This window comes from Populus alba, chromosome 13 (genome assembly GCF_005239225.2).
Source record: "Populus alba chromosome 13, ASM523922v2, whole genome shotgun sequence".
Taxonomy (NCBI): Eukaryota; Viridiplantae; Streptophyta; class Magnoliopsida; order Malpighiales; family Salicaceae; genus Populus; species Populus alba.
Window position 1 is genome coordinate 12,413,358 of NC_133296.1, and position 15,311 is coordinate 12,428,668.

The window sequence follows — 15,311 nt, forward strand, 5'->3', positions numbered from 1 at the left end:
TTAAAATAATATATTTTTTATTTTTTAAAAATTTATTTTAACATTAAAACGATAAAAAAAAATTAAAAAAAAATCTAATTTTTTTCATAAACATTTTTAAAATACTACTTTAGGACAGGACAATAGAGAAATAGAAGGGTTAACTATGCCTGAAAATGACTTTAACAAACCTTCTAGAGAGGCTTATTATAGCTTTAGATTGAGATGATAATGACTAGACTTCGATTACAACCAAAGTTGTCTCTCTTTACTCCTTTTTCCCTTGATGAATATAAAATCTGTCAGACATAGATGATTTGATGATTGCTTGTCGAGTTTATTCCTTTTGTCCTTTTCTTGTACCTATTTTATTATCAGGTATTTGTTTCCTTGTCTCTGTACTCCTAATATTTTGTTCCCAGCTACCCCCAGAGAGGAGTATATCATATTTTTATTTAATTTACTTGGAACAATGTGTCCCGTGAGCACAGATTATCTGACACATAAAAATCCATTCAGTTTAGGGTTTTAGATTTGGAACAGTATTTCGTTTTTGTTTCTTCCTCGTAAAGTCCCCTCCCTGCTGTTTTCTTTGTTTGAAAGCTAGAGAACATCCGCCTCGTGTGTTTTAAAGATCAAGGGAAAGTGCCATGGAAGAGTTCTTTATTCACCTGTATAACTCTACATGAAACATTTACTTATTACAAATATTTAGAATGTGGAGTTTCTACATATAGAATGTAGAGCTCTTTAAGAGATTTATTCAACTTGACAAATGCTTGGTGGGCATGAGGATGGGAGCACTTGTCTGGACACACCAAAAGTGACAGCTTCCAGTACCTAGGGAGATGCCAAGATGGTTCGTCCTTGGTTTCAATGATGAAACTTCATCAACTCACAAGACAGTAAACAGGAATGCAGCGAGAAAAAGTTAAATGCAACTTCCAGCTCTTGACACATTACCAATTATGCAAGCACGATAGATTCCAACAAAAAGAAAAACAACTGGCAAAAGTGCAAGGCAGAAATGCTAACTGTACATCCAAACTGCAAAACCCACAATTCTTTGAATTACCTTTTCCGTGCTTGTGCCATGAGAAAGACAGCTGAAAATGAAGACTTTAAAAGAGAAATACACAAAATGTTTAAAACAGTAACAGCATTGGAGGTCAGCAACAAGATCAGGAGAATGAAGCATATGTCAGAGAGAATAGGAGGAAATCATCTCCTTCGATTCTTAAAACTTCTTTCTACTTCTGAACTTATGGAAATCGGATGATGACAGAATGACCGGAGACTTTGAGACCTAAAATAATTCCAAGGAAAAAACTCCAATCCATGAATTGTTTTGTAAGGATCACAAAGACAACCTAAATACAAACAGATTAGAATTTTAAAATACTAGTAAAAAAAAACAACCATGGATAATAAAAGTAAGTCGTCAAACATAAGTGGAAAATCAGCTAAAATATGATAAAGATTGCATTACAGGTAAAATAAAGCACCTCTTCAAGTCGCTCTGCTTCATTTTCTGATGCAGCTTCGGCAACAAAAGCAGGTGGGGCATGTCCCATAAGTAGTTCAGTATCTTCCTCCAACTCTTCTTCTTTGGAATTTTACATCTTAAACACCATACAGACAGCACATCAACTTACATTCAAACAGAGCAATCTTGCAATTATATGTCACCAGAGCTAATAAAAATGTAGAAACCAAAACATGTTATGCAAACATATCAAAAAGTCTAACAAAAGAAAGTATCTACTGAAGAAAAACATTTCGTGAAAAACCTAAGCTCAGCTTGTGCTTCTGTTAGTTTTGCTGTAGCAGCAACTAACTCAGCAGATGGCATTTCAAAGCCAATCACCCTGTAGTTAAATAAAAGAAAACCTATATAACACAATTATAAATGTTGTTTACCCTTTAAGGGGAAAAAAAAAAAACAGATGGATAGAGAGTTCATGACTACTTGCATGGTAGAATTTAACAAATTCATCATCCTAGGATGTTGAAAAAGGATATAAGAGCACGTGGTTAAACTATACACCACACAAAAAAAAAAATCTGAGACAAAAAATCTCTGGAACCAACATCCCATCTTTTGAAAGGCATGAAAAATAACTGTAACTACTTCGAAACAACATGAACATTTTTCATTTTCCATCATTAAAGCCACTAGTTTTGAGATTTCTGCTAAAGAGGATTCTCAGATACCAGAATACTAGCTTGCAACCCCTAGGCCTCATAAGAGCCTCCCTCTGCAAAACAAGACTAGAGGGAATCTGTTGCAACCAAATAAGGAAATGAAAAAATAACTAATCCCTTTGATTAGGATCATTGACATCTTTCATTAGTATAAAAATGAAATAGACTTAGCAAAATTTTGGACCTGAGAGTGAAAGATAGAAAGTTGATCACCTTCTTCTAGGCGCAGAAGCATCATTTCTTGAAGATGGCATTGCCACATTATTGTCAATAGTTTCTTGTTTATGTTCCGTGTCTGGTGTTATAGAATCCACATCATTAGACGGAATAGAATGATCAAGCTGCTGCTCTTTGGGCTCTGCACAAGCTGAATCAGGGGTCCAACAACATCCAAACTAGGACGAGCATTTGGAGGCAGCAAAAAAACCCTATCCCCATTTTCCTTGAGATTTAACGAAATAAAAAGTTTATTCAAATGCTTGATAAAGGACCTTTCAGATATCCCTTTTATGTCAACAACTTGTCCATCATCAACTATTTGGCGAAGCTGCAATATAAACAAAGATTTCCCAAAAGAAAAAACAAAATCAGTCCAAACTGAAGAGTTTCATATCTTCTAAAAAAAAAATTCATAAAAATTTCCCTAACTCATAATTTCAGAAAAAAAACCATTCTTCCCTACTAATCACTATAATCAACCTAGAATTTACTTTACATATAACGCTACACTTTCTGTCTTAGAACATAATTCAGTGATAAAAGCTTTATATATATATATATATAAAACTAACCCCATATAAACAAAAAGCTCACATCCTAAACCATATAAACTAACCCCATAATTAAACCACAAGAGATAACTCAAAAAACAGAGAATTTACAAAGAAAATATAAGACTTACCTGTTTCATGTCACCGCCAACATTATGAAATGCACTCAACATCTCCTGGGCTAATCCGAACTCTCTCAATCTCCCTCTCCTCGGAACCGGATGCTGGTGATTCGGGCTTATAATTTTTTCTCTTCCTCTCTCTATCTGTCTTTTCTCCTTCTCTCCTCTTCTTTTTCTCTTTTCCTCTCCTTCTCACTCCTCGAACTCCCATCACTTCTACGACGGTGGCGGCAGCGCCAACTCACTGGTAGAGTGGGTTTCTTCGTCAGAGGAGGAGCAGCTTTATGGGGATCGGGGGTGTCTGCTCCCTGCTTCCTCTTCATTTTGCGTCTTTTTTTTTTTTTTTTTTCCATTTTTTACAATAAAAAAAGTTAAAAGAGAGTAGTTTTGTTATATGCACCGTGGTTTTTTCGTAAAATAAGGATCAGGTGCGGCAACTGGCAATCGTGTTCCAAAGAAAAAAATAAAACTTTACCATTCTGAGGAGTCTTGACTGATTAAATAAATTAATTTTTTTTAAACAATATAAGCAAAAAAATAAAATTTTTAAAAAAATTGTGATCTATAAAGAAATTGAGAAAAAAAAACTTTTTTCAAAAGCCAAAAAACAATATTATTTAACTTTCAACCAATTAAATATAAAAATATGAAATTGGGTAAAAATAAAGGATAAAAAACCAAGTGTGAATCAACCCAAAATAGCATAATAGACATGTAATTTGAGCAATAAAAGGTGAGTCAACCCGAATTAACCAATTAAAATCGTATTCTAAGTCATCAGGTTGGGATATCTTAATAGAAAAAAATCAAAGAAAATCACAAAGCTATGTTTATATATATATATATATATATATATATTTTGAATAGTAAAATTAGAAAATAAAAATTAGCTAAAAAAATGCCAACCCCTATTAATTTTTCAAACTCGTGATCCAAGTCATTAAATCGAAAACACCATTTATGATAAACTATTGCTAGAATGGACACTATCATATTATTATTTGTTGTTGCTACACACAAGAACTGGAAAGTATTCTAGTTAATCGTTAAGTTAATATTCTTAAATGGTATTTTGCAGGAGGAGATTTATGTGGAACAACCAGTTGGATTTGTGATTCAAGTAAAAGAAGATAACGCCTACTTGCTAGAGAAAACTCTTTATAGATTGAAGCAAACACTAAAAGCTTGATATAACAGAATTGATGACTATCTGATAAGCTTTAGCTTTTTGAAAAAGCTTGTCTGAGGCAACTCTCTATGTAAAGAAGAATAATAGTGATATTCTCATAATATCACTCTATATTAATGACCTTATAGTGATGGGAAACAATGCACATCAAGTTGAAGAATTCAAGCAAAAAATGATGCAAGCTTTTGAAATGACTGATGTTGGCCTCATAACATATTTCTTGGAATGAAAATCAAGCAAAGCAAGAATGAAATATTTATCTGCTATAAGAAATATGCAAAATAAATTTTGAAGAAATTTCATATGGAGAATTGTAAACCATTAGCCACTCCAATGAATGAAAAAAAAAATTTCAGCAAAGAAAATGAAACCAATAGAGTTGATGAAGCAAAAATCAAAGGCTTAATTGGTTGCTAGATGTATCTAACAACAACCAGACTTGATATACTCTATGCTACAAGTTTTCCATCTCATTTCATCCATTATCCAAGTGAAATACATTTATAAGCAACCAAACTAATTCTAAAATACATTAAAAGAACTATCAGTTTTGATGTTCAGTTTTAAAGGAGTCAAAACTTAAAATTGTATGGCTTCTCTTACAGTGATTGTGGATGATTTATTAATGACATGAAAAGCACTTTTGGATTACATTTCAATCAAGGATCATGAATGTTTTCATGGTCAACCAAGAAGTTGGACATTTTTGGCACAATCCACTATAGAAGCTAAATTCATTGCAACAACAACAACAATGAATCAAGCATTATGGCTTCAAAAGATTCTATGTGATTTGCACATGGAGCAGAAGGAAATTACAGATATCTCAATAAACAATCAAATATTTGTAGCAATTTCTTACAATACAGTGTTGTATGAAAAAACCAAATATTTTAATATCAAATTTCACTTTTTATGAGAAGTGTAAGAAAATGGTGATGTTATGTTGATCAACTAGAACACTTATTTACTAAACCTCTTCCAATAAGCATGTTTGAGCTCCTAAGACAGAAGTTGGAATTATTAATTCTTAAAGCAAGAAAGAGTATTGAAGATTGTATAAGGACTACCATGTTAACTTTATGTTATATTAGGGTTGTCGTATTTTGTAGAAATTGTTGGTTTGTTAGTTTGTTAGCATATTATAGCATGATTCATTGCTATTAGTTAGTATTTAAGTTTTTACTTTTACTATATATTTGTAACGATGTCTATTAATTTATTAAGCCATCAATTATCTCCAGATTGAAATACAACCAGTATTCTTTTACTCAAGTTGTCATGAACTTATTTCTCACTTAAAAATTATAACTGTGGCTACTTTTGAGCACTGTAATCCTTCGCCTTCTAAGGAGGCTCCGCCATCATGTGTCCTCCAAAACCACTCCGATACAAAGGATGTAGAATCCAAACTGCACATTCTAATGTTCCATTTAGGTGAGCAGCCAGCAGAGAACATCACGCAACTTATACAGTCAGAATTTTAGCTAAGCGTTTCCATTGAAATTAATGTTATTGACCTCAAAAACTTAAATCAAGTGAGGCATTGAATTTCTGAATCGATATAATGCTTTGGTTTGAAGCAATGTAGGCGCCTGGATTTTCAGCGCAAATGGTGTTACTCGTTTTAAGGGAGAAAAGAGAGGAAAACAAAAATGCTTTCAGATCGTGTCTCATTATTAGTACTGTTAATTGAAATGGCTAAAATCTGACACCAGCTTTTCCATTTCTGTGTTTCAGATTGTGGTTGTTTATGTGCAAGGGGCATCGCCAAGAAAGAATATGTATGCCATAGAGCATGCAGAACTTGTTGCAAGAAATGCCGGCGTGTTCCACCAGGTTCCTATGGCAACAAGCCCAGGTGCCCTTGAATTTTACACAACCATGTAGTTTCTGAAGAGCAGGACATTCAAGTGCCTTTTGAGTGTTGATTCTATTATTTCCTAGCTGGTTAATCAATGTGTACCTAACAAGGGAGTAAAATCAAGCTATGCTTTAAAATTTATAAGGCCTCATTGAGAGGAATTGTTGCAGAATTGGAAGACAAAACAATATATTTTTTCTTGTTATAAATTATTACCATATCTCTATTCATACTTTGTATGTGTTTTGTCAATTCTGTTCGAACTTTTCTGCTATTTTCCTTTCAAATTAGTTAGGAAGAAGGAAAAGATTCTGCACTTCCTATAGTGGTAATGTGGTTACCACTCAAATCAGGTGGCCATTACGAATGCATAAAATCCCCAGTCTTTTTGAGCTCCTTCTTTTCTTTATAATATCAGAGCAAGTCACAGTCACAAGTAAATGTGGAAATTGCAGAAGAAAGCATCTGCTATGTCATATGTTATCTCATTTCGAAAATCAAGGTAAAAAAAGTTTGTAGTATTGCAGAACTAGTAAATGGCATCGAACAGAAACTAAGTAATAGGATCATGTTATTACCTTAGTAGATACAACCGAGTATAGAGTACGGACTGGACTGGAGAGACTGGAAGCAGAAGATGACAGAAACCAAATTTAAAGAACAACATGGGATCTTTGTCCAAGACTTGTCCCTTCTTGGAAAACTAAATATATGCATCAATAAAGAACTAAACTAGAAATCCTCTTTTGTGCTCTCCAAGTTTTATTCTTCTACTATTCATAATAAATTCGTAACCTGAGCTTATCATAGATATTGATTAGCCAGGTCTGCGAGAGAATATGAATTAATTCAGGGGCACTTGTGTCTACCCCCATGGGTGGTCATGTTGGCATAGCAAGGGCAGGTATCTTCGTTGCCAGAAGTTCCAGGTGGAACGCAATTGCACCTCTGACAGCATGTGTTGCAAGCCCTTATGCACATTTTGTGCCTCGATGCCTTGCTGCACCTGTATTCACACTTGGACTTGCAATCTGGATGGTTAAAGCAGACATTTTAAATGATCACTCATATCATTTTTTATATGTTCAAGGTTGAACAAATCTGTGTAAAATGATTGTAGTTCAAATACTTGATGACTGATTCAAATTCTAAAGACTCGAGATTCCAGTCTTGTATCTGATATTTCAATTAAGTTTGTGCTATGTCTGCTAACTATATAGTTAATGGAACATGACTTGCTCTTAATTTAGGGCCAAAATGGTGTTTCTTCAGCTTTCAGATGATTTAAAGAGAGGAGGAAAAGAAAAAGAAAAAGTAAGACACGATACATCACAAATCATGCATGATGTTGGTCATCCAGAATTCAGGCTTGTTAGGTATTTCAGTTTTCAGATGCTACAAAACTGCGAGCACAGAACCTGATCAACCATTCATAAATTCCAAATTGAATAAAAAAGATTCGTACAAAATTTTCCCTTTTTTCTTAATGACAGAAACAAGATAAATATTCAATGTCAAATTGATTAGATCATAAATGAATGAATCCAATTATAAGAGAAGCTCTTACTTATTTTCCCAGCTTCAACAGTACGGATCTGGAGCTGAAATGTCAAGTGAAAAAAAACTTCAGAAACAAATAATCACCACAATTATATATAAAATAGTTTTTTCCTCTCTTTATAGAATGCCTATTTCATATCAACAGTACATTATAGACATTAGGTCAAGGTGAGCTTTTGAGATTGTTCAAGCCACAACATTCCCAATTTGTTTACGATACCAAGCATGAAACTTCTTTAATCTTTATCTTCACCATGTTAGGAATTCAAGAAACCTTAACACGGGGTCCGAAAAAGGGTTCAGGGACGCTAGGCCAGTTTTAGAATAACAAGAGTGCAGCAGCAGGTACTGATCAGTCCTGAAAGCACCATTCATATCTATTGCCCTACAAAATACTCAATAAAGGTGGCGTATTTCTTTAAACTGTTCCTCTCAGGACCGCATTTTCAATGAAATTAAAGCTGAATATATGACTGTCCTTTTATTCCAATATTTTTGGAAGAATATTTGATTAGACAAAGCAAGAACTAACTCAAGAAAACGGGGCTGGGCTGGCCATTAATATGGTGTTTGTGAGGCTATACATGGATAACTATCGAATCAAAGGAAAATGATCCACAAACATAAATGATGGGAGAAAAATCACGAGTGCTGATAATGTTCACAATCGAACAGAAAGTAAGAACATTTACCTCATGCATTAGGACCAGGCAAAGCATTGCCAAGATAAATGTTGTCTTGGCACTGACCATTTCCAACTTTCTTAGGACAGGAAAACGCTTCAAAATAGAGAGAGCAGAAACACAGAAAAGGCAGGTTGAGGCTGGGGTGCTAGGAACCTGAATTATAGTAGTATTTATAAAGGTGAAGTTGCCTTTCACGTACTTGCATCGCAATTATAGTGTGATCTCCAACAAACTTCCCTGTTCTGTGGTTCCAGTACTGTAATGGCAAATTAATATCTCAGATGTCAAAATTCACGGGTTCAGACAATATTGAAAGCCTTACAGTTAAGAGATAGGCTGTCTATCTGATGTTTTGGACTTGTACGTATAACTAGTTAGTGTTTGTTTTCACGTCGTGATTTTTTTAAAAAAATTATTTTTTTATGTGAAAAAATATTAAATTGATTTTTTTATGTATTTTTGAATAATTTTGATGTTTTATTATTGAAAATAAAAAATATAAAAAATATATTTTTAATTGAAAACACTTTTAAAAAATATTATACACCACAATATCAAATACACAAAGTTAACAGGCATGAGCATTCTTTTTCAAAGGTCTCGGGTTCAAACCTTCCATTTATAATAATAGGAAAAACTAATCTAATTAAATAGAAACTCACTCGTTAAAATCAAATCTTACATCCTCAGAAGATAAGAGGGATCACTCAAAAAAGAAATATATAGTTACAATGTTAGGAATGAGAAAATAAATACATGCTTAATGCTTAAATATTCTACATTAATTTACAAACAATCTACAAATGCACAACCTTAGAATACGTATACCGTAGTCCAATATCCACAAATACATGTACATACGTATAAGCATGCACATTGCAGTTGTCTTGAGGGAAATGAGTGCCAATGCTTGTTTGTATTCTTTTGCCGGCAACAAGTAGATGTAATGTGTGATAAATGAAACTAAAAAGCTGGATCACTGCATGCAACCTCAACCAAGTCTGCCACTCTTTTTGCTTTTGAACTAATTTTCATCGATAATGTCAACTGATGTAGAAATATAACCCTAACGGGAAGAAATACTCCTTTCTGTCCATCCTGAGAAATGTTATGTATCGAGCTGTGTCTCTATTTAGTAATTGAAACCGCCTTTGCCATAGGAGCATGGTAAAGTTTATAGTTTTAGCAAGGGCTACAGTCTTTTTAGGGTTCTTTTAGGCTGCAACTTGCTGCTTATAGTTGGATGGTCCGTGTTGCTTTTTAACAATCAAGGGAGATACAACTTTGCATTAGCTGGACAGTTTTAGCACATTGATGGGCGCAGAAGAAGGTGATTTGATGGGATTAGGACGTGCAAATAATTTGTCCTCTTATTTGCTGAAAATCTCAAGGGAAATAGGATCCTTCGAGCTATGCAAATGTTATCAGCAACACAGTTACAATCATGGGGCTGGGTTTGAAATGTGTGTTCAACTTATTAAAGAAACAGAGTACACTGTAGAACACACTCCAATTGCTGAGGTTAAAAACATGTATTCCCAAGGTGACTTAATATACATTAATCTGTAATACATCAAGAATGTGTATTCAACGTGACATACATACAATTTTTTAACAGAACTTTACTGATAACATTGTATTGGTATGCAAAAAATGGTCGAAATTTCAACTCTAAAACCGCGCCCAGCACCTTGTGCATTGTGCGATACAATCTCCCTTGCAATCAACATTGTATCCCAAAGCTTTTGGGTTTCGAAGAAGAAGCTTTTGCAGGGATTTTCCTTTTATTCCCCAATCTTTCTCCAGGATCTTCACATTAGTTTTCAATTCTTGTTCAAGGCTACAACCAAGGACTTCAGGGAACTTTTTGAGCAACTTAAAGAGGTCATCTTCTGAAAGACCAAGGCTCCTCAGATAATCCAACGTTTCACAAACAGTTTCAAATTTGGGGACTTCTAGTTTTCGTTGTTCACCCCAGTAAGGAGAATGGACGTGACCAAATGCTTTTCCAAGTATCTTGTCTTTCTCCTCAGCGTTGAAATTAAATGCAGACAGAGCTTCTCTGCATGCTTCCCATGTCTTCCTGTCTTCATTACTAAAAGTTGTGTTGTCAGCCTGTGCAGTAGATTGAATTGCCCACTTCCTAGGAGAAAAATGGGAGGTACAGTATCCTCGGGTTACATTTGATGGAAGAGCTAAGGAGTTCACGTTCAGACAACCAGCATTAGGAGCAGCTGTTACAAGATCAGGCTGCAATCAGAAGTTAGAATTTTCCAATTTATTGGCCGAAAAATTTACAATGCATTAAAAAAAGACAATTACACTGCCTTCAGGAAATAACCTTTCCATTTCAAAACCAAGCCTCCAATCAATTGCACGTGAAGAACAAAATGGCAACCCATGTAAGAGGACAGATGAAAATAGAATTCTCAGAAACAAATTAGAACTATTTAACAAACACAATTGATTTGAAATGTCTATACATTGCAAATATCTGGAAGGAATTAATTTCTCCAAAAAAATTGGCCACGCAAAAAATGCAAATACAGTTTCTAGGGCTTAATCTGGGTAACCTGTATGATTAGGTATGGACGTTCTAAATGTTTGGTGCTATATGATTAGGTATGGACGTTCAAAAAGACATGCCTGCGTGTCTTTATATCAAGAATATAAAAATTTTTGGTCCCTGTCATGTTTATTTTCATGGCCTTGCCTTGATTCCACTGGACAGCTAATCTAAAACTTCAGTGTCTAGTAGTTGTAGGAGACCACCAGTTATCATGGCACTATGAACTATTGGGCAGCTTTGGCTGAAACAGATTTATGGATGGTTCTTGGTTCTTAGATATACATACTAAAGTATCTCAATCCGTTCCTCTTTCAAACTTTAATTTTGAAATACTAAACTTTAAGCTACTGGGGCCAACTAGCTACTGGAATGAGATATATTCAACCAATGTCTCCCATAGCAGGAATGTCATTCAAATATCAAGATGTTACATGTACTGTCCAGTGAATAGTTTGCTCTCACACTCTTGTTCTTAACAAGTCAAAACACAATATTCATAATCATGTTTTTAGTCTCATAAGCAATTTACAAGCTGATTTGGCTCACAAGGCAGTTGAAAATAGCATAAAGGGTATGTGCACCCGTGCATCCAGGAATCAATTTAGGAATGAGACACAAAATGGTTCTTACAGTAACACAGCTTGAGCGTGCTGCAGAATCAAATGTCAAGAGAGGGGAAGCCAGTGATCTTCCTAGCATCCCTGCACTGTCCAACAAGAAGAAAAGGAGGAGTACTTAGTTAGACAAAATGAAAAAGAGGCCAAGTGAAATAAGCAACGAAATTTTATGAAAAGAAGAGAAAGGCAGGAGTAAAAAATATTATGACTGCTATATTACTATTAACGTTACTGTGGTTTTTATGTTATGATTATTAAATTCATTATATTATAAATATCATTAAAATTTCTCCCCTGATAGAACATCTAATTTCCTAAACTCAACTTTACTCAACAAAGCATTAATAGCAGCCATATTTTTCAGTTTTGCATTACATCTGCGTAGCATCCATCCCATTATCAATTGTTCGACTGAGCATCAATCCAAACTAGTGCGACTATGGTTAAATAAATTATGTTGAGATACCTAACATATATATGATGGATGCTCTGTTCATTTCTAACATCAGCCACAACATTTCTCTGGGAATGTTAGCGTTACTGTAGCTGTATGCTGCAGTTTAAGATATATGACATTAAGCACAAAACAATCCGCTTTTGGAACATGCCACATTCCACTTCCTTTATTCAGGCTTCCAACAGCAGTGTTAAGATATATGACATTAAGCACAAGACAACCAAATTATTCTCCCCTGTTAATAATTAAACTAGTAAGATTTTTCTATGTAGCAAACTAGTTATGCTTTGCCAGGACCACAAACTGATGCAGCATTGCATTAATTGTGATAAGATTTGAGCATAAAGAGCCCATCCACTGGTAATGTGTGTGTGTTCTGACAGGAGAACTACACTGAAATAAGCTACACTGATCATACTAAAAACAAAAATGGTCTCCCTTCACTCCTGTAAGATTTTTTTTTTTTTCTTTTGGAAGAATTTGAACCTATTTTATTCAATTAACTAGGAAAAGATGGAGGAAAAAAAAAAAAAAACTGCACTAGACCACTCATTGAGTCATTCCCGTGTAAAAACAATTATTTTAGTCTCACAGGAGGGATATGTTAGAAATGAAAACTTTTGATAATGGATCAGCTAGAGCACAGAATCATATCAGAAAATCACGAAAACTTGCTTTCAAGGCAGAGATTTTAGTCATGAGTTACATGAGAAACTTCTTTTCAGAAAGAAATTTAATTGCAAGTTGGGTATTTTACAGAGAAAATAGAGAAATACACATCCATGTATTTCCAATCTCCAAGGTAGCAAATACCCATCAAACAAATTCTACATATATACATACATTTTGCATTCACAGAAACAACAAGAGGCAGCATTTAACAACCAAAGAAAATAAAAAAATCAAACCCACTAATAATAAGAATTGACCATCTTTATTTCTAACATAAAGCTCCAATCTTGCACCCAATTACATAAATCCTAGAATGTTTTATATCAATTCACTATTATGTAAGTTAAAAAAATAATGAAAAGAACAGAAATATTAGAGAGATAGCCAAGTTAAGCTAATATAAGCTAAGCAGAAAGGGATAAGAAAAAAAAGAAAAAGATCAAGAATTGAAATTGTATGGTAATCGTAAAGTAGTAGAAAATTATTCACAAGCAAGATGATACGTACCTGAATGGAGGAAATAATGTTCAATTTCTTGACACCAAGACAGAGAGGCTGATGTATGAGAGTGTGTTTTTGGATGTTCGGCCACGGATATGAGGAGGCAACAGACAAGGAAACCCTGTCCTTACGTTATACCCAACAGCTAACTTCCCGTCTTTCGCTAACTTATGGTTTATTCTTTTTTCTTTTTTTTTTTCAATTGACCTGCAAGGGAATTTTCACATTAGTTTATACACTAGATTTGTTGCGGGCTTGATAAAAAAATATTTTCCATGTAAGAAAAATAATTTAGGAAAAAAAATCAAAAAATTCTCAGGCTATTAAAAGATCACTTGATAATTTAAATAATATAATCATATATATATATATATATCTCAAATTGAAATATGATAGGGTTTAAATGTACTAGTGTAAAGAAATATGATATAAATGAAAAAATGATCGCGCATATATAATTTAACAAGGGGATGCTCATTAATTAATCCATAAGGGAATAAAATAAATGGAAATTTATGTTATAGATTGGAAATTTTGATGAAAGAATACTTACAACTATTTTATTTTATAAACCTTATGTATACAAGATGTCATAATTTTTATTATCTTATATTTAATTATGGGTATCTTTATTAAGTGTTCATGAAAGTAGGAAATGGTAAGGTTGAGACTATTTTTTAGAAAAAAAGATATTCTCTATTTTTCATGTCAGTAATTATTGAAAATACACAAATTATATTAAAAAATTGGGGTGGTGTAGGTTAATCTAAGGATATATACCTTTATTGATGAACCCAAAAAAAAAAAAAAAACCAAATATAATGTGAGATAGTAACCAAGAATCTCTTATTAAAAAAAAAAGTCCCAATTTAATATTTTTTTTAATACAATTTTATTTCTTTTGGGGATTTTAATTATTAGTATTTGAGATATCATTAGATAACAAGAAGAGATGGGCCCTTAAAAAAATTAATATTATTTTATTTTTTTCTCTTTGGATTTTAATATTACTAGTCTTCAGTGACCAATTCTAAACTTCTTTTTTAGAGTTTTGATTGTTAAAATAAATTACAAATAAGATATTATATAAGTTAGACGTGATTTAATAAGCTTATTTTATATTGTTTAAGATTTTATTGATGTAAAAATAGTTATATCAATGAAAAATGAGCTTAATATATATATATATATATATATTAAAATTTATTAATATTTTAATATATTTATTAATAAGACATGGGGTTCAATTTAGGAGCATGTTATAATATCGGTGTTAGTTAATGATATAGTAGTCAATTAAAAAATTAAAAGCTTTTAAGGAGTTAATTCTTTTATATGTAGTTATGGGTGTCGATTTAAGATAAAATTTTTATACTATGGATTATAAATAATTTAAGGTTTATAATTATAATCTAAACTCCACGAATTTAAAATTTGGAGCAAGAGATTCGTTAAATAATTATTCACATAAAACAAAAAGGAAATATAAAATGAACATAGATAAAAACAATTATCAAATTGTAATTGATGATATATAAAAGTATATGTCTGTAAATTTAATAAAGTTCAAAATTTTTAATTGGAAATAACTTTTTCATACAAAACATAAAATAAAAATAAAGGGAAGTGAGAGTTTTAAAACTTAATTATTTATTTTTTAAACAGTCAGTTTGATCCTTAAAGAAATGAGATGATGAAAAATTTGGTGATTTTTACTCTTTTTTTTTTTTTTGTGTCAAGTGAAAGCCTGCATTTCAATTATTTTTTAATTATGTGTGTTTAATTTTTATATTTTAGTTAGAGTGTTTGTGCTTCATTTTTATTTTTATTTTCAATTAAGTGTGTCATATAGGTTTATTGGGTGTGATATTATATGTGAGGGTAGATTTGTTTTTTCATTAAAATCTAAAAATTACATGTACCTAGTATATAAATTATAATTTTCAAAGGAATAAGGTTAAATAAAAAATAAACTAAACTATGAGAGAATAGTTTTTACAAAACTAAATGTTGAAGATTTAAATCTTGTATGAGGAGGGAAAGTTTGCACCCATTTTTCTTCTGTTTTGGTTATTAAGAAATCCTAAAACCTAAAACTTACAAGTCAAAATAAAAACAAA

At 32.6% G+C, this 15,311-nt stretch overlaps 2 protein-coding genes and 1 long non-coding RNA gene across 9 annotated transcripts; all 3 read right to left on the reverse strand.

Annotated features, from left to right (window-relative positions):
• Positions 1-625: 625 nt before the first annotated feature.
• LOC118035529 (uncharacterized) lies at positions 626-3,446 on the reverse strand. 6 transcript variants are annotated; one of them, XR_004685191.2, is made up of 4 exons: positions 3,086-3,446; positions 2,398-2,731; positions 1,485-1,601; positions 626-1,285 (listed from the first exon to the last, which is right to left on the reverse strand). It is a non-coding gene; the product is annotated as an uncharacterized lncRNA (long non-coding RNA). The 6 variants fall into 6 exon arrangements; XR_004685192.2 differs by having other exon boundaries at positions 626-1,349; XR_012167636.1 differs by adding an exon at positions 1,770-1,847 and having other exon boundaries at positions 626-1,673.
• Positions 3,447-6,678: 3,232 nt separating this feature from the next.
• LOC118035528 (cypmaclein-like) lies at positions 6,679-8,499 on the reverse strand. Its single transcript, XM_035041121.2, has 3 exons — positions 8,382-8,499; positions 7,697-7,730; positions 6,679-7,160 (listed from the first exon to the last, which is right to left on the reverse strand). Exons 1-3 carry the CDS (start codon positions 8,439-8,441, stop codon positions 6,979-6,981), a joined length of 276 nt encoding a protein of 91 aa, XP_034897012.1. The 5' UTR covers positions 8,442-8,499; the 3' UTR covers positions 6,679-6,978.
• Positions 8,500-9,888: 1,389 nt separating this feature from the next.
• Positions 9,889-13,365, reverse strand: LOC118035527 (uncharacterized). 2 transcript variants are annotated; one of them, XM_035041120.2, is made up of 3 exons: positions 13,198-13,365; positions 11,575-11,645; positions 9,889-10,625 (listed from the first exon to the last, which is right to left on the reverse strand). In XM_035041120.2, exons 2-3 carry the CDS (start codon positions 11,641-11,643, stop codon positions 10,047-10,049), a joined length of 648 nt encoding a protein of 215 aa, XP_034897011.1. In that variant the 5' UTR covers positions 11,644-11,645; positions 13,198-13,365; the 3' UTR covers positions 9,889-10,046. The 2 variants fall into 2 exon arrangements, with proteins under 2 accessions (XP_034897011.1, XP_034897010.1); XM_035041119.2 differs by having other exon boundaries at positions 11,575-11,650; positions 13,198-13,364.
• Positions 13,366-15,311: the final 1,946 nt, after the last annotated feature.